The sequence below is a fragment of the Artemia sp. Qi Xiang Cuo genome, chromosome 15, assembly GCF_049724085.1.
Source record: "Artemia sp. Qi Xiang Cuo chromosome 15, ASM4972408v1, whole genome shotgun sequence".
In the NCBI taxonomy this organism is placed as follows: domain Eukaryota; kingdom Metazoa; phylum Arthropoda; class Branchiopoda; order Anostraca; family Artemiidae; genus Artemia; species Artemia sp. Qi Xiang Cuo.
The window spans coordinates 25886072-25911318 of record NC_142808.1 but is presented as its reverse complement, the minus strand read 5'-3'; the positions used below and the strand labels follow the sequence as shown (position 1 = coordinate 25911318).

General features: G+C 36.8%; 1 protein-coding gene across 1 annotated transcript in view; it reads left to right on the top strand.

Moving 5' to 3' along the window:
- Nucleotides 1-24500, top strand: part of LOC148943491 (uncharacterized) — a 53554-nt gene extending 29054 nt beyond the window's left edge. Inside the window, exon 4 of the mRNA XM_089100901.1 lies at nt 23081-24500. Coding sequence (XP_088957027.1) covers nt 23081-24234 — 1154 coding nt within the window. The 3' untranslated portion in view covers nt 24235-24500. The remainder of the gene's footprint in view (nt 1-23080) is intronic.
- Nucleotides 24501-25247: the final 747 nt, after the last annotated feature.

Here is a 25247-nt window from a genome sequence, read left to right as displayed (position 1 = left end):
ACGAAGCCATTTCCGTCCACCTTTTCTTCCTTTAATTCGTTATATACAAAAGAATACAAAATTGATTAGGGTTTGTTTCATTATTCTGACTAATTTTCGTTCCTTATTAGTCTGACTTCTCATTCTACTTGTTTTCGAGTTTTGATAAAAGAAAAAAGAGATTTTTTTCATAGAAAGAAAAGAACAATATTAAAATTCAAAATGAACAGAAATCACATCGTGTATGGAGGCTGTGGTTAAAGACAAAACCAGCTAGTCATAGCACGTATTTCAATTGACAACTGCATTTCAAAACATTTGATTTGGAATTTGTATTTTTTAAAGAAAATGTCACATTTATCTAGTGTTTGGAAACCTGTTCTTGAAGCATTAGGTGATATCAGTCAAACCTTAGCGTAAACAGCAGGGATTCGGAGGAGCCGCAGCCCCCTCGTATGCAAGATAATTCCTGTTTGTTTTGGGTTTAATGTCGGTTTTTAATTTGATTTGAAGATACTTGTGTTTAGATTTAGTTTCTCTTCATTTTTAATATCCTATTCAGGGAGTTTATCTCCTGCAACATAGTTTTTGTCTTCGCAGATCTATTAATGAATCCTGCCATATGAAAGGATCAATTCTACATATCCCTGGCCTTTAATTGAATAAGGTGCCTACAGTGGATTCAATTCACTAAGATCTAGAGGGATGTATTCTCCAATATATAGGAGGGGGTGAATCTGGTTTTTTTTTCAATTAGAATCCCAAAAAAAGACAGTTTTCATTGAAAATACCCCCAAAGGGTATTTTTCAAAATGTAGGGGGACATAAGAATCTTAGGGGTACAGGCCCCTTACCCTCCCTCAGTTGACGCCATTGGGTGCCTAAGCTCACTGACAGCTATGGATTATCAGGCATCATTACATCATTGGTATCTATCTGACCTCGGTAATGCCTGATAATTCATAGCTGTAGATGAGCTTTAAGACTCCCATCCAATTATGACAAACAGTCGGGTTGACCTTAAAGAATACATTTGGATTTTTTTAGGGGGGGGGGTGCAAAATAGGTTGATCCGATAAACTTGCGTTAGGAGCAAGTTCATTTAACGCAAACTTGCGTTAATTAAGTAAATTATTGACTACTTCAGACTATGTTAAGGGGGCGCGCACCCCCGTCGCCCCTCCCCTGGATCCGCCACTGCCCGAAGGCTGTACAAGGAAACATATTTATTAAGTTTTGAACTTTTTGATTAAAATGTTTCCCCTCTATGATTTTATGTGACTCCATGTTTGGCCAAGATGGGCCCCGCGCGCAAAACATTGTATGGAAGGAAATATAATTATCCCAATTATGGCCAACAATTGGGCTGACCTTAAAAAGCACCTTTCGGCCCTTTTCCCGGAGGTTTTATGAGGTTTTATTTATTACGTTTCAAACCTCTTGATTAAAATGGTTCATCTCTATATTTTTACGCCATGTTTGGCCAAGTGTATGTGGCGCCAACGTTTTGTCCCGTGGGCAAAACGTTGTAAGGGCTCGACACTCTACTCATCTTAGATTTGATAAGGGTTTTGAGGGAAAATTGGGAGGATGCAGAATGATGCATAGTTGATTGAGAACAAGGTTTCAAGAAAAATATTCGTGGAAGGGGAACCTGCAAAACTGAAAATAATATTTTTTTTTGTGGTTTGGTAAGTTATAGATACCTTGTTTTCATCAATTATCATTGGCTATCCAAAATAAAAATAAATTTTAAAACTAAAAAAAGATAAATAGAAGTTTTTAAATTAGTGTAGGTGACAGTAAAGGTTGAATATATAAGTGAAAAGGATTATTATGTCAACGAGTGAAGAGGAGGTGGCATTAATATTAATTTAAAAAGAAAAAAGAAAAAAAAAGTAAAAAACGTTGTATGCAAGGAGGACTAGTTGCACTCTGGTAACTTTTTGGGATAAGACCCGGCATTAGACATTGGAATCTCCGTTTGAATGAAACGTCCCTCGAAATTTTATGGTCACTGACTTGATACTATCAGCCCTAGGGAAGAAAAAAACAAACAGACAAATAGACGACAACCGGTGACACAAAAATAAAAGGGTTCTTGAGCATTAGAATTTAATGGTTCAATTTTCATTAAGATCGGATCCCTTTTGGGGCTGTGTTCCCCAATTTTCTGATTATATGCGCTTTCAGTATGTTTTCTACTTATGATTGGAACCTTTAAATTTAATAAATTTTATATACTTGGAATCATAATAAAAATCAAATTCTTTTTATGCACCTACTTTTATCAAAATTCATTTATTTAGAGTTTCGGTTATTATTCGCATGGGTCGCTCTTTACTGACAGTCCATTGCAGTGAACTGTTTGATTAGTATTAATTTTTATTTTTTTGTTGAAAACGACGTTTATTTGATAATATTCGTCTTTTAATTGACATAGTTTGTTATGCATTCATAGCGATAATTTTCCCAATAATGTTTTGAAGAGGAGAAGTAATCATAGTACCGACACTATTTCCATATGCTATGTCATATCCCTCAGCAATTTAGGGAGAGGAAATAGGAGGATAAAGACAGTTGGTGAAGGCAGTTGATCACTCCGGACAATGCCCCAAGTGATTCCTAGATCATCCTCATATTATTTTGGATGATTCCCTAAAAGATCTTGATTTAATTGGATGATGAATTTGATTCAGTCGGAGGAGGCAAAATATATCTATACGTGTGAGATTAGAGTGATGAGCTATTTTGGGTCGCGGCAACTCAATCTAGTGCCTTCAAGCTATGCTAACTATAAACGTTTAAATGATTCTGACCCTACCAAGGTGTAACATTTCTAATTTTCTACTAAACTCAAACTACGAAGCCACTGTTTCGGTCCATTTACATAATGTGGCGCCCTTTTCTATTAGGCGGTACATATCATGCCATCTCCATAGACTTTTTTCGGGGTTTTCCGGCCACTTTTATCTCAAAATTTTAGTTCAATTCCATTTGTGGCCTGTTTTATGTTTTTATCAATTCTGGAAGATCTGCCTAGGGTTTTTTCTAGGGTTTTATTCTATTTAGCTTTGATGTAGTCGAATTTACAACGTTTAAGACAGCTCTCGGCCTAAGTGCGAACTTCAGTTCTCAACATGCAATCAAGCCATTTTTATTCCATATTAGCTTTGATATCCACAATGCTTCTTTGTATATGCAATCAATGAGCAACATATATGGTCTTAAACGATATTTATGCCTTATGTGCGAATTAACATATTTAAAACAGCTATTGACAGAGGAATGAACTTTAAAAGATACTAAAATACAGTTCAAACTATTTATATTTTGGGGCTGAATTTATAAGCTTCAATTGCTGTTCGTTAGGGTCAGCGGCCAACCATACATATAGAAAAATTCTTAAGATTTGAACATTCGATCTTTACTCTCATATTAAAAATTGTACCTTTTCTTTTTAATTCACATTCGTTGTAAGTCACTTTGTTTGAAAATTAAATACATGAATCAAATAAAAATTAGCGAAAACTACGGTCAAAATTGCATAAAACAGGAGATACGTGCGTTATACACACCCCTCACCTTTCCCTGTTCATTCTTCTGAGCTTGATATTAGAAAAGGAAAAAGGAGATATATTTGTGGTAAAAAAAATATTTCACCGTCTCCATTAAAAGTTTATGTGCATTTACTCTTTACTATACATGCATATATAAATAGGTAGATCAGTTCATTTCTAAAGCCCTAGGGCCAAATGCACAAATAGAATATATACAAACAAGGAAACTTCTAACAAAATAAATTACAAAGCACACAAAAACAGAATACAAAGTGAATTAAGACAAAATGTCCTAATTGGATAAACTTTTCCCTTTTTCCAAGGATTTATATGTATGCACACCAACTCTAGTTATGGTTGTTGGGCTACTACATTGAAGAATGTCAGGAAGATACAAATCCAATCCAAGTAAATATTTCCGCCTGAAATCAGAAAGCACCGAGCACTCCTGTAGAAAATGGTCCGGATCTTCATCAACCTCCTTTCACAGGTACAAGCACACCTCCTTTCAGGAACAATTCTCTTTCTATCAAATACCTTTTGCCTTCTCTGGATTCGAAGGTAATTTGCCCTTAGTTGTATCCATCAACTTTTAAACTTTGCCTGGTAAATCAAAATTAAAATGAGTTTTCTCTCCAAAACTAGATTTAGCCAAATTACAAAGTTTCAATGTTGTTGGATTGCCATCCAGCCCCTAACGATACTGAATTCCTCGACCCACTAAAATAAAATGTACCTGACTTTCTAAATCGGTAGATAAATCTACTAGTGGATCCAAAGGGGGAACCTGCCCTCTAAGATTTTTTTTTCACTCATCCCTTGTTTTTCACTTTTTTTAAAAATAAATTTGTCAATTTGGTCAATTATTGGCGCCCTTGTCACATTGGTTCCGGCACAGATGCCCGGGTATACAGAAGAGCAGACACAGAATCTTTAAATGGATCTGATCACTATCTCCTTACTTGCAAAGTTTGTCACCGCCTTAGTAGACAGAATCGACAGAAGGAAGGGAAGCGCTTCGATGTGTCGAAACTAGGATGCCCGGAAATTAAAGCCGACTTCGAGTTTAAGCTAAGCAACCGGTTCGAAGCCTGGAACCGTCTTTCACACGTCGATGAAGAATGGACGCATATAAAAATTGCGACACAAGACGTAGCTGAGGAGGTGCTTCGTCACACAAAACGAAAACAACGAGCCTGGATCCCTGACCATACCATAGAACTAGTCGAGAAGAAGTGACCCCTCGTGGGAGGTGCAAAAAATCCCTTAAAAGTAGCCAGCAAAGCAGTTAAACAGTCACTGAAACGGGACAGAGAAAAGGACTGGTCAGATCTGTCGAATTAATCGGAACAGGCATCCAAGAACCACAATAGCAGGAAAATTTCCTGAAAAACTCCTGAAAAAAGCGACAGGAAAATCTCCTCTAGAGGTTGGCAAACTGAAAGATAAGTTTAGATAACTCATCCGAACAAAATAAGGACACATGGAACGCTGGTGAGAGCATATTCCTGAGCTACTGAACCCTATCAAACCCCCGTGCGATCTACTTTCCTCCTTCAGTGCTGATAGAGAACCCTACGCAATAAACCTCGATCCGCCAAGCATTGTGGACGTACAAAAAGCGCTGAAGTGCATGAAAAACAATAAAACTCCAGGAGAGGATGGGATCCCTTCTGAAATGTTCAAGTCCTCACCAACTCTACTATGCCGCCTAACCGACCTGTTTGTACAGGTACGGACGACGAAGACCTTCGCAAAAGACTGGAAAGTATCAGTCCTCGTTCCGCTATACAAAAACAGGAGATAAGGCCATTTGCGGAAACTATAAAGGTATCTCCCTGATCGACCATGCCATGAAGATCTTCTGCGCCATTCTTTTGAATCGATTCAAAGACGCACGTGACAAGTTGACCCATCCTGAACAAGCAGGATTTAGACCGGGCAGAGGCTGTCCAGAACAGATATTGACGATTCGTCTCATCCTTCAGCAGTACAGCAGGTTTTGTCTACCCCTTCTCATTGCCTTTATTGAGTTTATAGCTGCCTTCGATTCCCTCACCAGTGAGGAGTTATGGAGAATTATGGCTGAAGACGGTACGCCACAAGATATCATTGAGATACTCCGAAGTCCGTATAAGGACACTGAGACTTGCATCCGTGTTTCCGACAATTACACCCCTAAGTTTGCAGTTGAGTTTGGAGTAAAGAAGGGATGCCCCCTTTCGCCTATATTATTCAACTACGCGATAGACTGGATCATGAATAATGCAAAGAGAAACCATAGTGAAATTGTTTTTGGACAAATAGCTGGTTTCCTCCAGTCCCTGACAGATCTGGACTTCGCAGACGACGTTGCTGAGCTTGAAACTACCGCCGACAGCTTACAAGGCATGATTGACGATACCTCTGAGGTCTCAAAGCGCATCGGACTGACCATTAGTGGCGCAAAGACTAAAGTATTGGCTCTCAACCAACCTGCTCCTTGCCAGGTTACCCTTGACGGTGAGCCAATAGAAAACGTCGAGGAATTCAAGTATCTTGGCTCTATTATAACACCAGACGGCACAGCTGAAAGGGATATCTCTGCCCGCATAGCTAAAGCCTGGGGAGTTTTTAATAGTCTGAAAAAAAGCACTATAGACCAGACGAGAGATCTCAACCAAAGCACAAGTCAGAATCTATGTTGCAACTGTTCGAGCAGTACTACTTTATGCTTGCGAGACATGGCCGATCAAGGCTGAAGACCGAGAACTTTGTATGTGTTCGACTCCCACTGCCTTCGTTATATCCTTCGCATTAAGGGACAGGACAGGATTTCCAATAGTAAAGTAACGAGTCGCTGTGGCCAATCAGAAGAGCTATCGCTTATCATTAAAAACGTTGCCTGAAGCTACCCGGCCACACATTGTGCCGTCCCGAAGGCACGACATGTCGAGACGTCCTTGTCTGCGAACCAGCCTCCTCCTGGAAACGTAAACCAGGAGGACAAAAGAAGAACCTTTGGCAAAAATACAAGGAGGACCTGGAACCATGGGGAGGATTCAGGAGACACGGTCGGAGATGGGACAAAGACTGGCTGAAGATCGCCGGAGAAGCTGCAGCCGACTGGTCCAAGTGGTCGTCGGAAGTCATTCCAAGATCCTTTGGTGCCGGGCAGGACAGTTCATCGTCTGGTCCCCGCCGAAAGTTAGTAAGTAAAATTGGCCCCAACCACAAATTTTCCTTTTTGCCGCCCTTGTCACATTGGCCTCCCCCTAAGATTCTTCTGTAAATCCACCCCTGAGCTAAATTACGAGGACCTTGTTCCATAAACAAGGCATTCCTATTTTTTCTAGTGAGGATTTAATTTGGAAATGCCACGGAGTTTTTAAACCATCCTTTAACATCTCTTCTTAAGCGCTCTTAACTGGTCTGTTATCGTTCAGCTTAATTAACTTCAACCAGAATCGAAGAATCAAAACAGACCTATGTAGCTTTTAAGAGAGCAGGCACATGTCGCCCTTTAGCATTAATGAGTGGGTTGTCTAATGTAGTTCTAAGCTCTTTACAGTACTGGAGCTGGGAGGACTCCAACTGCTGAGTGGCTTCTCCACTCAAATCTCTCCTACATATTGAATAGCTGGTGAGATTTTGTACTAAATATTATATTCTTTGGCGTAATTTCATATTTTTAAATCCCGTAATCGTCGACCATCTAAAAATTGCAGACATAACAACTTTAACTCTATTAATTACCTCACTAACATGACTTTTGAAACTTCCATTATTGGACAAAGTAAATCCTAATTTTTATTACTATATTACATACTTTCAATCCCTCATTGTTGAACTTAAATTTACAATTTCCTTCTCCATGCCCTTTCCTTTTAGAAAAAATAATAACTTCCATATATATATATATATATATATATATATATATATATATATATATATATATATATATATATATATATATATATATATATAATGTGTGTGTGTGTTTCGTGTTTTCCCTTGATACACGTAACTTAGTGTTTTGTTGAAGGTGGCAACCGACGAAACAACTGATAATCTATAGAGGGGTGGGGAGCTTGGCGTTAAGATATAGCGGACTTCATTTTGCTGTTGAAAAATCTGGATTTTGATTTTGCTTTGTTTATTTAGCGAATGATATGAAAATGGAAGACGCTAGAGTAGAAATTATCAGAATTTTGGGGGAGGGGCTCGAAAGCTCTCACCCTGCTCAAGTTCCTCTTAGGGACTGCCTTTTCAAAATTTGGAAACGGGTATTGACCCGCTTGGGGCATAATCGTCATCCCTGCCATAAACAAAATGCCTGCCCAGAATGGGTATTTAATTAACAAGCAATAATACTACGCTTATTTAAGAACAACATACCCATGTTGATCCCTAAGCTCTTAGAATTTATGGAACTTGTGCAAATGTATTTGCAGCTATCACATAAATTACAGTGTACGTATTTTTGCTTGGATTATCACCCTCAATAAGCAAATTTTAATATATCAAGCAGCCAACCCTCCTTTTTTGGCTTTAGCCACACCCTGACAGTTATATACAGCGAAGAATCCGTCAAGATTTATTCGAGAACTTAGATGCAGCATTATCTGAGAGTTTATACACACCCAATTTGGGTATTGACTAATCTTGCTGTGTGTGCACAAACCGGTATGCTACATTAACAGGGATTCCAAACTTTTGACCCTTGGATAGATAACTTGAAGATAGTATCATCGCATTGATTGCTTTCATTTTTCAATAATTAATTACAATGTAAGCCGTGGTCTCATTTATAACCGTTGTGGTAGTCCTGCTTTTCGTCTTTTCCTTCGGCAGTATCAGCAAAGCAAAGGGAAAAAAGTCACTTCATTGCAATTTCAAATTTTTGGTCTTGTATCTTTTACACATGCAAGTTCTTCAAATGACATATACTTGCCTAACTTAAAATACGTGCTGTACGCAGTTAAGACTAATAACGGTAACGCTTATTAGCCTACTATTGACTATTACTAATACTCCTGTCATTTCCGTATTATGTCCAATGATTTGAATAGGGATCAGTGGCGGATCCAGGGAGGGGGGAGAGGCGCACGCCCCCTAACGTGTAATTTACTTAATTAGCGCAAGTTTGCGTTAATTAAACTCGCTCCTAATGCAACTTTATTGGATCAACCTATTTTGCGCCCCCCTAAAAAATCCTGAATCCACCCTTGATAGGGATAAATCCTTTTATTTGACAGTGGAAAAAAACACACACACACATATATATATATATATATATATATACTGGATATTTCGATCACACGTAGGCTACATGTACTGGTGATCGCCATCAACAGTTTTTCTACTGATGATCATCACTGGACACGTGCTCGAAATATCCAGTACATTTCTTTATTGTTTTTTTTTTCACCGTCTAATAAAAGGATTTATCCCTGTTCGAACTGTTATTTATCGTCATCGGAAGGCAGTGTGGTCTTCGATATTACCTACATCTTAGTTTTGCCACACACTTACACAGGAACCCATTTGGGAACCTGGAAAAGGGGTGGGGGCGAACTAATGGCTAAATTGTGCAGAACATTTGAAATCATGGGGAAAAACGGAATATAGAAATATGGTATGCGTTTATACGGTATAAAATAATAAATACTTACGGGCCAATAAATAGAACTGCTTAGAGAGGGGATTCATTCTGGGAAGAAGCGGTCATGAAATATTACAAAAAAAAAATTGCACGATAATTAAAAGATACTTATGGTTTTTCTTTGTATGCACAGGAATTTATTAAAATCATGATTTTAGGAGGTGAAAGGCTGTACCACATACCCACTCTCCAATATGCATCCTTGAAGAACTAAAACTTGGGGCTGTAATAATAATAATAATTTATTTATAACCCACTGCACAAACAATGTGAAAATAGTGGAGTAAAGAGAAAAAGAAAAGAAAAAATAAACACATACATCACTTAAAGTATAGATATACAAATAAAAAGAAAAAATCAGCGAAACAAACGAATGAGACCATGGTGAGGAGACAGTTTTACATAGGCATTTGCAGACAGTTTTATATGTAAATAACTAAGTTTTTCACTTATATCAGGTGCGTTTTGCTTTTTGATAATACGGCGATTACGAAATGACAACGGAAGATAAAGCAAAAATTTACTATACCGATAATAGTATTTCCTTAATTTAGATAGGTCATTCTTCCTAAGCAAAATGTAAATACCTGAAAGGTACAAAATAGCATTGTCACCAAAAACAGAGTACAGCGATACTAAAGCTTTATGATTGTACTTCGACCGATTTACAACAATCTTGGAATGCGTCCAAACAGCTGACTGACGAAAACAAAACATATTATTACAAAGAGTAATACCTGGAATTAAGAAATAACTGGGAACGACTTTTGTGTTTTACAGTTTAGTCAAGGCCGTATCAAGAGATGTAAAGGAGTCTGACACCCCTCCCCCCGCTTAAATGCTTGTCCAACTCGTAAAAACGTAGAAAAAACATTAAACTTTTGACACGTTTTTCAAAGTTTTTCAAAGTTTTCCCGTCCGAAAAAAAAAGTATTCCTCTAATAAAAATCCCGAATATGTCCTAGAAAAATCCTGAGTGTGGTATTTCATTGTAATCCATTTTGTGGGGTTTGAATGCTGTTTAAATCTTTATTTTCGTTTATTATTGTCAATTTAATTTCCATGGCAAAGAAAATGTTGTGTGAATTATTAGTAAGAAAGTTCTGTTAGTTAACAATTAAGAGTTATTTTGTCAGTTAGATCTAGCAAAGCTTTGTTACCAGCGATTGAGACGGTTAGAATGTTGGAATAGACCTCTAATAAACAAGTTTATATCTAAAGGTTGTATTTGTTGGCAGATGAGCTCGAAAATTACTTATCCTTGCAACTATTTATCCTTGCTAATCCCATAGTCATGAACTCAAAATGATTTGTAAGACTTTATGCAAATGAAAGCTTATAAATTATGGATGAGTGCATGTTGCTCATAGTCATCATCCTGTTTTCAATTAGTGCTTCTCTCCTTTTGAATAAGGACACTGTCCTTGTCTCGCAAAAGTTGAACCTTTTTATATTTGTACACAGAACACTTACGTAATACTGGGCATCGATGGCTTAATTTTTTATTAATCAGATAAGGTGAGAGCGATTTGGGTGTGCCCCTGCTGCCCGAAACACAGCACACCTTTATCATTGCAGTTATCAATTTCTTAAATAGGCCTACTCTAGGTTCTGATGCATCAGTTGCGTCTCCGGCAGTCGCAGAAGCTGGTGGCTTGCAATCCCCCCCACTGTTTATCATTTAACAGTTATTAAGTACTCTGTTCCCTTGGAAAAAATGGGAGTCTATTATGCCAAAGTTGCCTATGGATTGTTCTGGGTACCCGGCTGACTGACCGTATTTTAAACAGTAGGCTGTACGAAAAGTGTGGTTCAATCTCGCTTTCTAGAGCTCTAATGAGAGAAAGGTTGAGATGGTTAGGGCACGTTTTACGGATGAAGGATGACAGATTGTCCTTTTTGACCAAACGTTTAGGGCTAAACAGAAAGCAGGTCGTCAGCGGTTGGGGTGGGAGGTTGTCGTAAAGGAAGATTTAAGGGAAATGGGAACTTCCTGGGAGGGTGTAAAGAGGGATGCTTTAGATAAATTAGGGTGGAGGAGGAGAATTGTAGCTGTGTTTGGCCTCAGGGGACTTGATGCTGCGGTGAGTTGTTAGTAGTAGCAGCGCTAAAGTGGATGAAGTCTAGCTTTTGACTGTCTCAAATCACTGACACACGCTATAGCTAAAATTCAGCTAAAATTCAATACTTTAAGTCCATTAATGCTCAAATTCGAGTTCCTGAATTGACCTAGATATTTAGAAACTGACTTTAAGGCTCTAAAACTACATATATTGATTTAATGAATATAGTTAACCAAATCCAACTGACTTCTTTCCATTGGTTTTGCTCAGCTTCATTGGAAAGTCACCATATTTGATATAGCAAATCGATCTTACAATTATTTACTGATCCTAAATAATGCTAGGTCTATTCACAATGATATTATATTAATACTGAGATTTAGATAGCGCTGATTTCAGCCAATCAGATTCTTCAAAAAAATTTCTGATTGGCTGAAATATGCTATGCAAAATTCCGATTTGTTTACCTTAGTAATGCTAAATCTCGGTATTCAATTCTAGTCGCCGAAGAAAATAAAAGATACTTATATAGAAAGCGGTAAGCGCACGACAATTGTATTGAAGATCAAATAGGATAAAACCCGGTACTTACACGAGACGATGTATAAAGATAGGCATTACAAAGGCTTTCTCACTCCGGGAACTATATTGAAACTTTAGTTTTTTTGGGTTTAGGGGGACTAAAAGGTGCTTAAGTTGAGCTGATTAGGTTAGGTTACGTGTTTAATATATGCTACGCTTTACCCCCCCCCCCTGAATGGGGGAATATATATCCCAAATTTGTTTTTGAAAAATTATATTTTCATCCTATTTTGTTTTATTTCATTAGCATTAACGAAACTTCACTTTTCGCGCACTTACCGCTTTCTACACTAGTAACAAAAACAAATTTGCATACTTGCCCCATCTTAGTTGTTTTAAGAAGAAAAAGTATCATCGTCTAGGGCACGCTATTGAAAGTCCAAACTGGTCATTCACCTGAAAATATCACAACCACATACAATTTACTTTTATTACTCGGTGCGATTTATACTCGCACAGTTAGTGCTCCCACCACTGGTGGTCTGTCACCTAATCACGTGATTCGTGCTCCCTGAGTGATTTTTAGTGGAAGTCATGCATGGTAGGAGTTTCCTTAAGAAACGATGGTTTTCTAGTTATTTAAAAAATAACTCGATTACGATTACCATCGTAATATGATTACGATGGTAATCATATATATATATATATATATATATATATATATATATATATATATATATATATATATATATATATATATATATATATATATATATATATATATATATATATATATATATATATATATATATATTATTGTGAACGCGTTTTAAACTAACAGTTGCTATGGGCTGTGGTTCTCTCTTTACTATGTTGCATGAAATATGTATAATTTTTCTTCTTCTTGATGGTGACTAAAGTTTGTGGAGTGTGCATCCCTTAAGGGTAGTGGATCAAATTTCAAGAATGCCATTGTCTTTGGAACCAGCGTAATGGACAGGTATTAAAATTAGATAAGTGAGATAGCATAGACCACCAAAATTTGAAACATCTTTCCCATACCTTGGCAATTTGATAAAAACCGCTTTACTGCCTTTATTAAGTATAGGAGATTGGACGCGGATGGTTGACTCATATTAAAGGGTTTTATATACGTTTTCTTCCTGTGTTTTATTTTTGTGTTGTTGAAGAAGGCCAGACATTTTGGGATTGTTAATCTGGAAGTTCCTTAAAAATGCATTAAAGTAAATATTTTTTTGCATTGCAATAAATTTATTCGAAAAAAAGCAACTGAGGTAACATCTGCAGTTATCCAACTGTTGAAATCATGCCTTCTGGGCCGGATACATGTAGCTTTTTTAGGCACCGATTTCAGCAAGTTACAAGTTAGTGGGCAAACGATAGCGGTACGAAGTCCCTTTGCGCGAGATTTTCAAAATTAAGCATCATGGATACCAATAGCCAACTACAGTTTATCAATAGTTGCATGTTGCATGATTGGTCTCAACTTCTTATTTAGTTCTTTTATTATTTTTATTAAGCTCTGGAAGTTTCTAATTAAATTTTGAATTCTTTCAGTGTTAAACTATGAAGTTCTTTTGTAATTAAATATTCAATTAGTATGATTTAGTTCTTTCGATTTTCCTACTGAAGGGAAGGAAACGATTGAAGATTTCTTTTTTTATGATCACGATGAAATCCGGCGCCGTTTTTGTAAATCGGCACTGAAAACTAGAAAAATTTTCAAGCTCAAATCGCCGCCTTTTTTTTAGCAATTCAGCGCCGATTTGGTAAATTGGCGCCGAAAGAAGCTAGTCGTGTCCGGCCCTTTAACTTGACAATTTTACATCTTCACAGACAGAGATGAATGAACACATGGACACAAAATATAACTGAGCGAAAACCATCCAAAAAAGCAGAAAAACAAATACACATAACTAGAACACATCATCTTTGATTCTATTTGAAAGTAATGAGGTAATTACTTTTAACGTCACTTAGAACTTCTGACCTTATTTGGAGCCATGGCACGATAGGAAAGTTTTGAGCGGACAGAGGATGTTATTGACACTCTCGGATATTCGGCCTGTCGAGTATTATAACTATGAATTTTTATTTCTTCAAACAAGCATGTTAGGAAAACATGTTCGTGTATTGTTACTAAAAATAGGGGTGTGCGTGTAACTGAACCACCGTGTAAATGAACCACAAGCAACTGAACCCCTGTAACTGAACCACCGTGCAACTGAACCCCTGTATAACCGAACCTCCGCGCAACAGAACTCTCGTGTAACTGAACCACCGGGCAACTGAACCCCATTTAAATAAACCCTCGTGTAACTAAACCCCCGTGCAACTCAACCCCATTTAACTGAACCCCCATGTAACTAAACTCTCATGTAACTAAACACCCGTGTAACTGAACCCCGTGCAACTGAACCACCGTACAACTAAACCACCGTGCAACTGAACCACCGTGCAACTGAACTACCGTGCAACTGAACCACCGTGTAACTAAACCATCGTGCAACTGAACCATGGTGAAACAACCACCGTGAAACTGAACCCTCGTGTTACTGAGCCATCGTGCAACTGAACTACTGCACCAAAGCAGGCAATTAACCTTTTTCAAACCAAACGATAAACAACTACAAGCTTAGAAAATACCACAAAATGAAAACAACAAAATTAGCAAAGTGGTAAAAAAAATTACAGTATGTAGACGGTGAGAGCCGCCGTTTACCAATAAACAGATATAGAAAAGAGAAATAAATCTGGATCTAAGAGTTTATGACGTTTGATTTTCTTTGTTTTTGTAACAACAAAACAGAGCATTTTTATAAATCATCTTGACAGTAATTTATGAAAAGACTTAAAAAAGCAAACAATTCCAACAAGGTTGAACATGTAAAGATTCTAACTTGTGTTTTACCGAATGTAAGTACGGTGGTTGAGTTGCATGAGGGTTCAGTTGCACGGTGGCTCAGTTGCATGGTGGTGCAGTTGCACGGTGGTTCAGTTACACGGTGGTTCAGTTGCAGGGTGGTTCAGTTGCGCGGTAGTTCAGTTGGACGGTGGTTCACTTTCACGGGGGTTCAGTTACATGATGGTTCAGTTATACGGGGGTTTAGTTAAATGGGGTTGAGTTGCACGGGGGTTGAGATGCACGAGAGTTCATTTAAAGGGGGTTCAGTTGCATGAGGGTTCAGTAGCACGAGGGTTCAGTTGCACGGGGTTCAGTTGCACGATGGATCAATTGCACGGTGGTTCAGTTGCACGGTGGTTCAGTTGCTTGATATTCAGTTACACGGTGGTTCAGTTACAATGGAACCAAAAATAAATATATAAACTCATCATTACTAAGGAAAAATCAACAATATATTCGCAAAATTTTAATTCGTTCGTAAATTGTCCTAACTGAGGTACTATCAAGCTTATTAGCCAAAATTCGTATTGCGTTATTTTGCAAAACATGAAGTTTTTGTGATTGCACCGCGTTCTTAGGAAAAGCACATTTTGTTATTATTTGCAATAAATTTTACATTTTATTAAAGAATCTTCGCGATTGTTCATAATTGGGGGTGAGTTATTTGAGGCTAAGTGACACCAATTTCACCTAGGACGAACAGGCGGGTGTGAACTTTATTACCAATGTATATTTCTCTGTTATTGGGATTTCAGGACGCTTTTTGTCTTATTGTTGAGGTTGAGAAACGGAGCAAAGATATTATACATAATTTTAAGGACAATTCTCGCATTTTATAAAGTTGGCAGATATGTTTACTATCTATAAGCCCATAGGTTTCTCTTCCCAAAATATAGTAATCGACAGCCTTTACTGCTAGAGTTGTTCCAAACAGTTCCCTGGAAAGATTGTCCTGTTTTGCAAATTTTTTTGAAAGAATTTTACTGAAAGTCGCGAACAGACGGAATTTATCTTCATGCTTTCCCATTAGAATAGCACCCGTGGCTATTCACACGTGCCTTGAAGGCCTACACTAGACCTTGTGTGTCGAGAAGCTCGCGATCAGAGTTGCCACTTCTAGTGATTTATCACTATTTCTAGTGATTTTTTATATTACGTAAAAAAATTTACTAAATCAGCACGTAAATCACTTGATTATTGAAGAAAATCATTAGATCAACAAAAAATCATTAAAATCTAGTGATTTTTTCACCGGGTGGCAACTCTGCCCATGGTTATTTGTCAGTCAATCAGCATTCAGTTCAGTCGGCCTTCTGCAAAGTTTATGTTTCGCAGCTTAAAATCTTTTGAAATACTGAGTCTAATTTATTAGTGCAATGTCTCTATGATAAATATTTTAGGTTTTAAGCCGGAAGCTGGAAATTTGACTTTGAAACGGCCGTAAAATTCTTTTCAACTTGCGACAAATGGCAGGATGTTGTCAAACCGTCACGCTTTCTTAGTCCCTTTGGATTAACAGTAGTACCATTCAGCACCCTTCTTGTTTCCGTGAAAGAATAGCATGGACCCTTTATTTGGTCACGATTTAACGTTGACTCTTTGGCAAAAAGCTATCGTTTTGTAATAAAACAATGTAAAATAGTCGTATAATTCTAAAAAAAAGGTGGCGGGACGTGTTTCCTTTTAACAGGGTTGCTGAAGGCATTTGAATGTGGGAAACTATAGATAGCGAAAGGTGTATTCTACAGTGTAGTTGAATTTTTGCTTAACAATTCCTTGGAAACTCCTTCAAATATTTTCTCCTGTGGTTATTAGCAGTTCATTGACATGTAGGCTAGTATCCTTTATTTTATTTTATGGAATATGTGTATGGAAAATTGTTTGGGTGAATGATTGTAGAGCAACGGTAAATTAAAAACACATTGATCATTATTAATTTTCGGCATTACATTTCATCAGTTGAAACCGTTTGTAGGCAGGGGTTCGTTTGGGGGGGGGGCAATAATTTGGAGAAAAAATTGTTTTGCAGCCCAACCCCTTGACTATCCAGATATGGGCCCCCCCCCCCCCCCCCCCCCAAATAAAAATGCTGGAGCTACGCCCCTGTTTACAGATAGAGACTAGGGAGTATGCATATTTGCTTCTCTCATTGACCCTTGATTGTCCCTTAACGAACTGGCTAATGTAACAAAAAATTTAAAAACTCGTTTAAAAAAAGTCAAGTGAAAAAAGATTGGTAATGATATGAAACTGATTCAAAAGCGGTAACTATTTATTCGATTAATCTTGATGATAAAATTTCGTTGCGAAAACAAATTTGTGTGTGTGTGTGTGTGTGTGTGTGTGTGTGTGTGTGTGTGTGTGTGTGTGTGTGTGTGTGTGTGTGTGTGTGTGTGTGTGTGTGTGTGTGTGTGTGTGTGTGTGTGTGTGTGTGTGTGTGTGTGTGTGTGTGTGTGTGTGTTATGTGTGTGTTTTTGTGTTTATGTGTTTCTGTTTGTTTTTTTGTGAATAGGTGAGTTTGTTTGTGTGAGATAGAGAGTGACTTTGAGTGTGAGAGAGAGTGAGAGTGAGTGAGTTTGTGTTAAAGTCTGAGTGTATGTGTGTGTGAGAGATAGTGTGTGAGAGTGTGAGAGAGAGAGACTTTTCCCATAGGCTTAATGGCTTCGTTATCATGGAGAAAAAACACGGCTCAGAATAGCCGGAAGTCCAAAAATGTTTCTCGAAACGCGGTAAAAACCTGTTTCTGCCACTTTTAGCCATAAAATCCCAATTTTTGTCCAAGGAAGGTCAATTGTCGGGAAATAAAATTCCAAGATAGCCGGTTAATTGTTCGAGGTCTAAGAAACCAAAAACAAAAAATTTTTGAGCCCCCAATCTTCAAAAAAAAAAAAAACTACCGCAAAATGGCGATTTCTGCCATCAAACATCAATAGGGCCGTACTTTTACTCTTCTTTGTGCTAAGATCTTACATCTTTTGACAAATAACCCTTAAAAGTGAAATCTTAGCACTAAGATCTTACTTCTTATAACGTTCTTTTGCAAACGTCTTTCATCATTCTGCTCTGATCAGCGGTCTAAGAACGATGATGAGTATATCATCAAAGTTTTCTCATCATTATTCTATATGGCAGAAAGATAATGCCCTTCTCACTTTTTGCTAACATCAGTGAGCTGTAATATCTTAGAACAAAGATGAGTTAAAAGAACGGAAAGCTTTGCAGAAAGATGTGAGATTTTAGATGTAAGGTCTTAGTGCAAAAGAACGGCAAAGGTAAAAAAACGGAAGGTCAAAATGCAGTAAAACATAGATATTAAGGTAGCTAATCATAGTATAGATTTCCTTTGGTTATGTATAAACTACCTTAACCGCAAAGTGGTCGTATTTCTTGTTTCCCTAAAATTTAATCTTATCGGATCTCATCCTTTTATTGTGCATTTTTAGGCGACTGTTCATGTTTGTGGTAATTTCTGTTCGTTCCAAGTTCGACTTGATTATTGATTTTATTTTATTTTTTTGTAGGATATATTTATTTCTACAACAAAATAATTATGCTTGGTGTGATTATTCATTTCACTTTTCTGTTCATTTTGGGTTTGATGCATTCGCTGTTAGTAATTTCTGTTTGTTTTATGTTGGAATTATTAAATGACTTAATTTCTGCTCGTCTTCGATTGTATATGGCTTGTTATTTTTCTTTGAATTTTGTTTTCTGAAAACATACTTTTGTAAAGTTGGTTTCTGGTCGATTTAATTGAGATAGTGTTATTATCGATCAATACTAGAAATATATGTAAGTTTTTTCTTCAGTTTTTCTGCTTAAAAATCAAATATGTTAAATTGTAATTTTAGTATTTACCCCTTGTAAGTCCAGGGGAAGTACGTTGGTCTTAGTAAATCTCATCAAATAATCGTGCTGTCGGTAGAAACATTTCTATGAAATTTAACCATCTAATTAATATATTAATAAAAACAGGAAAACATCTACCCTCTAAATTTTGAAGAATACCTTCTTTTTCTTTTTTTTTTTTTTAGCTAAACTCAAATATAATTTTACTGAGGATCCAATATAATCAACGATGAAAACTATTCACCGAACCAAATTATGCTTTAATGCTGTCTCTTTGGTCCTAGAAACTCATATTCGATTATTGAGAATTGACATTTCGCTGATAAACTACTAATGATGCCCGATTGACCACCTAGCTCAATAATATGTTGTCAACCTAGTACAGAACTCCTCCCTGTAATCCAATGTTGCGCCGATTAAATATGTTATCAAAATTCTTTCATGTACTGACACTCCAGCCAAAACATGAATTTCAGGCAACATTGCTGTCAACTAATTACTTACAATCATGCCACCTTGGCGGGATGTGATAATGAAAATTAACCCTATCTCCCTGTCAACTTGGTTCATACATCATTTCGCAGCAGATAAAAGCTCTCCCTTTGGGTGGCCCAAATGCTGCATTCTTCGCTCGGGTTCTATTTCCTGTAGGATTGGTGAAGAATTTCATATGTTACGCTCTATTAGTGATGTTTGAATCTTCTGTTGCACATTGTTTTATGACGGAAAGTACCCTTGGTGGCTAAAAGTCACTAGTATTGTTTTCATCGCCCTTGAAGATAATTTGATTTCTTTGAAAAACTTTGTTTAAATGATAGTACAGAGCAGGGCCGTATCCAGGATTTTGTTGGGGAGATTTGGAAGTACAAAAACTTTAAAAAACTTGTCAAAAATGTGTTTTTATACATTTTTATTACTTTTTTGGGGTCTGAAAAACAATTCTTTGGGGGGGGGGGTCTCAAACCTCTTAACCCCCCTCTGAATACGGTTTTGGTAAAGAGCGACGTTAAAAGGTCCAAGTGATCAAAGATTATCCTTCACATCTGTAACAAATGGTACTGAATCTCTTAAGAAGCCTGAAAAAAAAGAAGAGAAAAGTCACGAAAAAGAACGAATGAAAATAGAAAGCCCTAAATAATAATAAATACAAATGTACAAAAAACCCTTAGTAACATTCCCCAAACATAGATAAACTAGTACAGAGAAAAGGAAAATTTAGTCAAGCGTACCCGGTACCAATCATGCCCAGTTTGTTTAGCTATCGATTTAGCAATAAAGATGTTAGTACCAGCAATTTTGGATTTTCGAATCATTTGAGTATTCCTGTGCCAAAGGGTAATTTCAGTACCAGAGGTTTGCCTGCGAAAAAAGACCTAAAACGCTATGAAAAAACAAAAATAATTTGAAGAATTAGTTAAAGTAGATTGATTGCTTAATACATAAAGGTGCTAATTTCTGGAAGTTTCTGCTTTTATTTTGAATGTTACAATTATTAAAGAAAACTCTTAAAATATTTATTATGTCTTTGTAAAGCGCTAATGACGCCCTTTATAAAGCGCTAATGACGCCCCTTAGAAAGTCTAGGGGGGGCGGTAGTCTTATTCTTATTTCTGACCCTTTCTGTTCATTTTAAGTTCAATACGAAGCGGGTCGGGATAGTATAATGAAGGTAATGGTTCTTTACTTTGGTTCTTAACTTAAAACGAGCAGAAACTACCATCAATAGGAATACGATTACCTCCCGTAAAGTTTCTAATAGTCATAACCTCATCATTTGGGGGGGGACTATATCTTTTTAAAGTCGAACAAGAGAAAGAGCAGAGTTTCTTGCCCCTATCTCCAAAATTTGGAACATAAAGACTTCCTTTCCCTTTCAAAATGTTGGCGTGTTTCTTTTGAAAGGTGTAATTTGGAACTCTAATGCGTCTTATTTTTTTTTTTTTTTTTTTTTTTTTTTTTTTAATAAGAAAGTAGAAATGTTGCGTGTTAATTTATTTTGGGTAGTTCCTATATTTTATATAAATAATAGCTTACCCATGCGCGTTGCTGCGATCTTAAAAACAAAAACATCAAGAAACCCCATCACCCCAGAAGACTCCCCTGGGGAAAATCCCCCTATAAGGAAAATTCTTCCCCTTTCCGCGCACCAAATTCCTCCGTGTATTAATAACAATCGCATTTTGAATTTAAAATTCCCTTTCCGGAAAATTCCCTCCGGAAAATTCCTCCTTCCTCCGTTGAAAATTCCCCTAAAATTTCCCTTTATTGGGGAAGGGAGTCCTGAATCGGTAAATACGGATGTCGATTTTTGTTAAAACGTCATGGTTTTTCATAATAGAGTTATTCCCTGATTGAATGAAGTTGTCCTTTACCCTATATTCATATAAATTTTCTAATCATGTGTTTTTTATTACACATGTGAAGATAAATTAAGACATAAAGAAAACAACGGTTTAATGTAAATAAAACAGTGGGAGAAAAAACCAAAAAACAACAACCTTAAATAATAAAAATCCGATTATTTTGACTCCACGTTCAACTGAAAAAAAACTAAAATTAAATTATACGCAACATATAAAGAAAAAGAATAAAAAAAACACAAACAAAATAAATACAACAAACAAATAAATGAAACTCGCATCTTATTAACCTTCAAAATGCTGCAATCACTGTAAATAGCTTGAATAAGCACGCAGAAATGACAAAAGATAGTCTCTGGTACACCAAATTGTCTCTGGTGTAATTTCAGTTTAGCAATGAGATCTAGCAAAAGTGAAATACTGTATTTATTTTGAAGAACTTACATTAACCCCAGGGCGTCATCCATGATTAAAATTACAAGGTTAAGATCATCTGAACTATATAGCAGGACCGTATCCAGGATTTTTTTTGGGTGGCGGGGGGGGTGGGGTGGTTAAACAGGGATTTTTTCGGGGGGGGGGGGTACACAAAAAAACAAAAAAAATGCATAAGAGTTTGTTTATATCCATTTTTGTTACGTTTTTACGAGTTAGACAAACATTTAGGGTGGTCAAACCCCCTAACTCCCCCACCTGGGTACGGCCTTGCTATATAGGCAATCTAAGGTTACATATGGCAACTTTCTTAAATTTTGTAAATGGAAAAGCAGTGTGGCCGAAACAATTATTACATGCGAAGACTGGAGAATTATATGCAAATCAAATTTGTTTTAACATGGAACCCCCCCCCTCGTAAAATTTCCATATAATTTACTTAAAAGTCATTTTACAATTCTGGAAGTGTGTTAGATCACGGAATTCATAATTAACTATGGCTTAATTGGATATACAGAAAATGCGAATAACTTGACCTGATAAAACTGTCAATTATTTGTATTGGGGTATCTCTGATTTCAGAGCACGAAAAGTATTAAGAGGGTCTTGGAGGAAGGAGGGAAGCAAAAAATTTTATGTCTAAACCCTTCGTAAGAGTGTACTCAGCAACTTATTAAAAAAATTAGGCGATCGGATCAACAGTGTAGTAACGCATACAGGATACAGAGATAAAGATACATACACACATACATACATTCTATTTATATACATATAGAAGATTTGTTAGTAAAAAAAAATGAATTCTAGCGCAGTTATGATTCAATAGAGCTACTAAGAGGTGGCTTGAAATTAGAAATTGGACTCGCTTCATGGAGGAAAAAAAATCGTGAAATTTGAGGTTTTGGTAACCATGACCGTTTGGCGCCTTGGGTAAAATTAACCTTGTCTCTACCTGAAACTGTGTTTCAGGAAGTAGCAAACGGGAACTTCGTGGGAGGGTGTAAAAAAGGAGGCTTTAAATAGATCGGGACGGAGGAGGAGCGTGCGTAGCTGTGTTGGCCTCAGGCGGCTTGGTGTTGCGGTGAGTTGTTAGTAGTAGTAGTAGTTTTAATTTAGCTCTTGTTAATTCGTATTTGCCATTTTACTTCGGTTTTCTTTTTATTTATATATTTATTTTGTCCCTTTGATCATTATTTTCTTATTGGAATTCACCGACAGACATTTTAAAATCAGACGCGGGTAGAATCTTTTGCTCCAAAAAGCAGCTGAAGCAAATTTCCAGCATTTTAATAAGTATCTTTTCTTTTAAGGGTGAACACAGAATCCCGGTCCCTTTTTTTGGAGGGGCGCTTGGGTCCTACTAAGTTAAAAGTCTTTTTACGGCCAATGTCCTTACCTCCTATTGAGACCTTTTTATTTCCAAAGAAAAGCTGTGCTATTTATTCTGATGTTGCCAAATTGAAACGATGATTTTCAAAGTATTACTAATAGAAAATCAGGCTTAAAGCCCAGTTTTATCATTGCTTATTTATTCATTTTGCTTTAACAGAATAAGGCGTGAATTATTGCTTAGCACTTTAAGGTTTCTTCTAAGCACCTCTGAACACTCCTTTAAGCACTTATAAGTTTTTCAAATAAATACCCCTCTTTTACGTCAATCTATCTTTGATTTAGTATCAAAACACACTTTTGCTCAAAATCGTTGATTACCTAAGATCTAAGCATCTATATCTTTTTTTCAGATAATCCCCTGTCCTGTGATTGTCAGATTCGTGATTTTGTTGAATGGATCCAAGAAAATGACATAAACGTCGACGGTGGTACTGCAGTCTGTGCAACACCCCCAGAGCTAGAGAATGCCCACTTAAGTGACCTAAAGGCAGATATGCTAACATGTACATCTGAAGAATGGTCTTCCGAATACGACTCGTATGAGCCAATCATATCATCCACCGGTGTTCTTCGTTTTGTTAATTTGTCTCAAGCTGGTGCAGGCATATTGGTTGAGTGGGATGTCCAAACAATTAATGATGTTTTCAGTTGCGATTTGCTTTTTATATATTCTGTTGACAATACCCACGAGACACTTATAGAGCAGCTACCTGTCTCTTGCGACTCAACTAAGCTTGAGGTAAGCTCAAAGTTGAAGTTAATGCTTCTTGCTGGTGCAATATTGGAAACGAACTCCACGTATAGACTTTGTTTGGTGCTACTTGAGCACCATAGTGGTGATAACACAGCACTTTTGCCATCTTGTACAGACAATTTTGTGTATACGGGCTCAAGGATAGAAACTGAAGGAAAGTTAGCATTTATAGTTGACTCTGACGAAGAATATGAAAGCTATTCAGTTGAACCAAGGGCTGAGCTTACTGCATTTCATGCAAACGTTACAGAAATTGACACAATATCAATATTTATGAGAATCTCAACCCCAGATTGTTTAGTTTACTTGGGTATTTTTGAGTATGAAAAGATTGTTCTGCATAAAATTCTGAACTGCAGTGTACAAAGCATAACGTTTCGCAGTATACCAACTGGCTACTTCGATTATGAAGTCTGTGCGACGTTCGAAAATCAAATAGACTACTCGGTAAAATCATCCTTTCAACAGTGTGTTATAACTAAATCTCCTTGGTCCGTTTCTATTGAAAATATTGTTTTACTTGTTGCAATTGGTTTTTTCTTCATGTTGATATCAATTTTAATTTTAATATTTGTTTACTTTTTATCTCGTAAAATATTTTTCCCTTTAAAACCTGCTCTTGTGTCAAACCGTAAATCACCGAGTCGAAGTGTTCTTTACCCCTCAATGGCTGATAATGATGGGTCCTATATTGACGATTTAAGACAGCCGAGGCCTTTCGAAATAAGTGCAACGCTGATTCAGATATAACAAAATAATAATTTATATTTTTATTTGGACGCATGGGTGTTTCTGGCTATGAAAAAGCACTTACAATCGCACCTGTATATCGCATTGATTATATTTAAGGAGTTCTCAGCGAAGTGTGCGTATATGCTATATGTATGCTAAATATCATGTATAATATGCTAAATATGCTATCCTATATTTATTATTACATTCATATTCCTTTCTTTGTAAGGAAAACTGAAAACAAAGGGAGGCTCTGATTGGGTCGTAGCCAAGATTTTTTTCGGGGGGGGGGGGGTGTTTTATACAAGGATATTTTTTTCTGAGGGGGGGGGGGTACACAAAAAAAACCTCATAAAACGCATAAAAAATTTGTTTATATCCGTTTTTACAAGTCTGACAAACATTTCGTGGGGGGGGGGTGTTCAAACTTTCTAACCTCCGCCCTGGATACGGCCTTGGGCTATGATAAAATAATTTTAAAGGTGATTTTTTTTTTATATCATCTGGTTATATTATTATATCACTTTTGGCGAATATCGGTCTTACAGCCCAACTTTGTAAACTCAGGAGGGGTGTTCGATTGGTCTAATGTGTTTCCGTGCGTTTCATTTGATTCTTAAGATACTTTCAGGTTAAAAAAAACGCATTATATCTTTTTTTACACTTGTACAAATAGGTTAAAGTTGGGTTTTTGATATAAATATTTGTTTGCCCGTCTTTTGGGGCATGGGGAAAGCTCTGAACAAATAGCTCCTCACTATTAATAGCTGAAGTTTCTAAAGGCATTTCCTAGTTTCTAAGGTCTTATTTAAAAATTATTTTGAATTATTCAATTTATTCGTATTATTTGCGCGCCATCTGAGTTAAAAATTTTGGGATAGGTAGCGTCTTAACTGTATGTATTTTTTAAGTGGAGCTATCTGCGATTAACCACTTGCCGTAAAAATCAACGCTAAAAGATGATGAGTTGACGGTGGGATGAATATTTTAAATTTTTGTAGCAGGAATTAGAAATTAGAGGCAAATTTTAA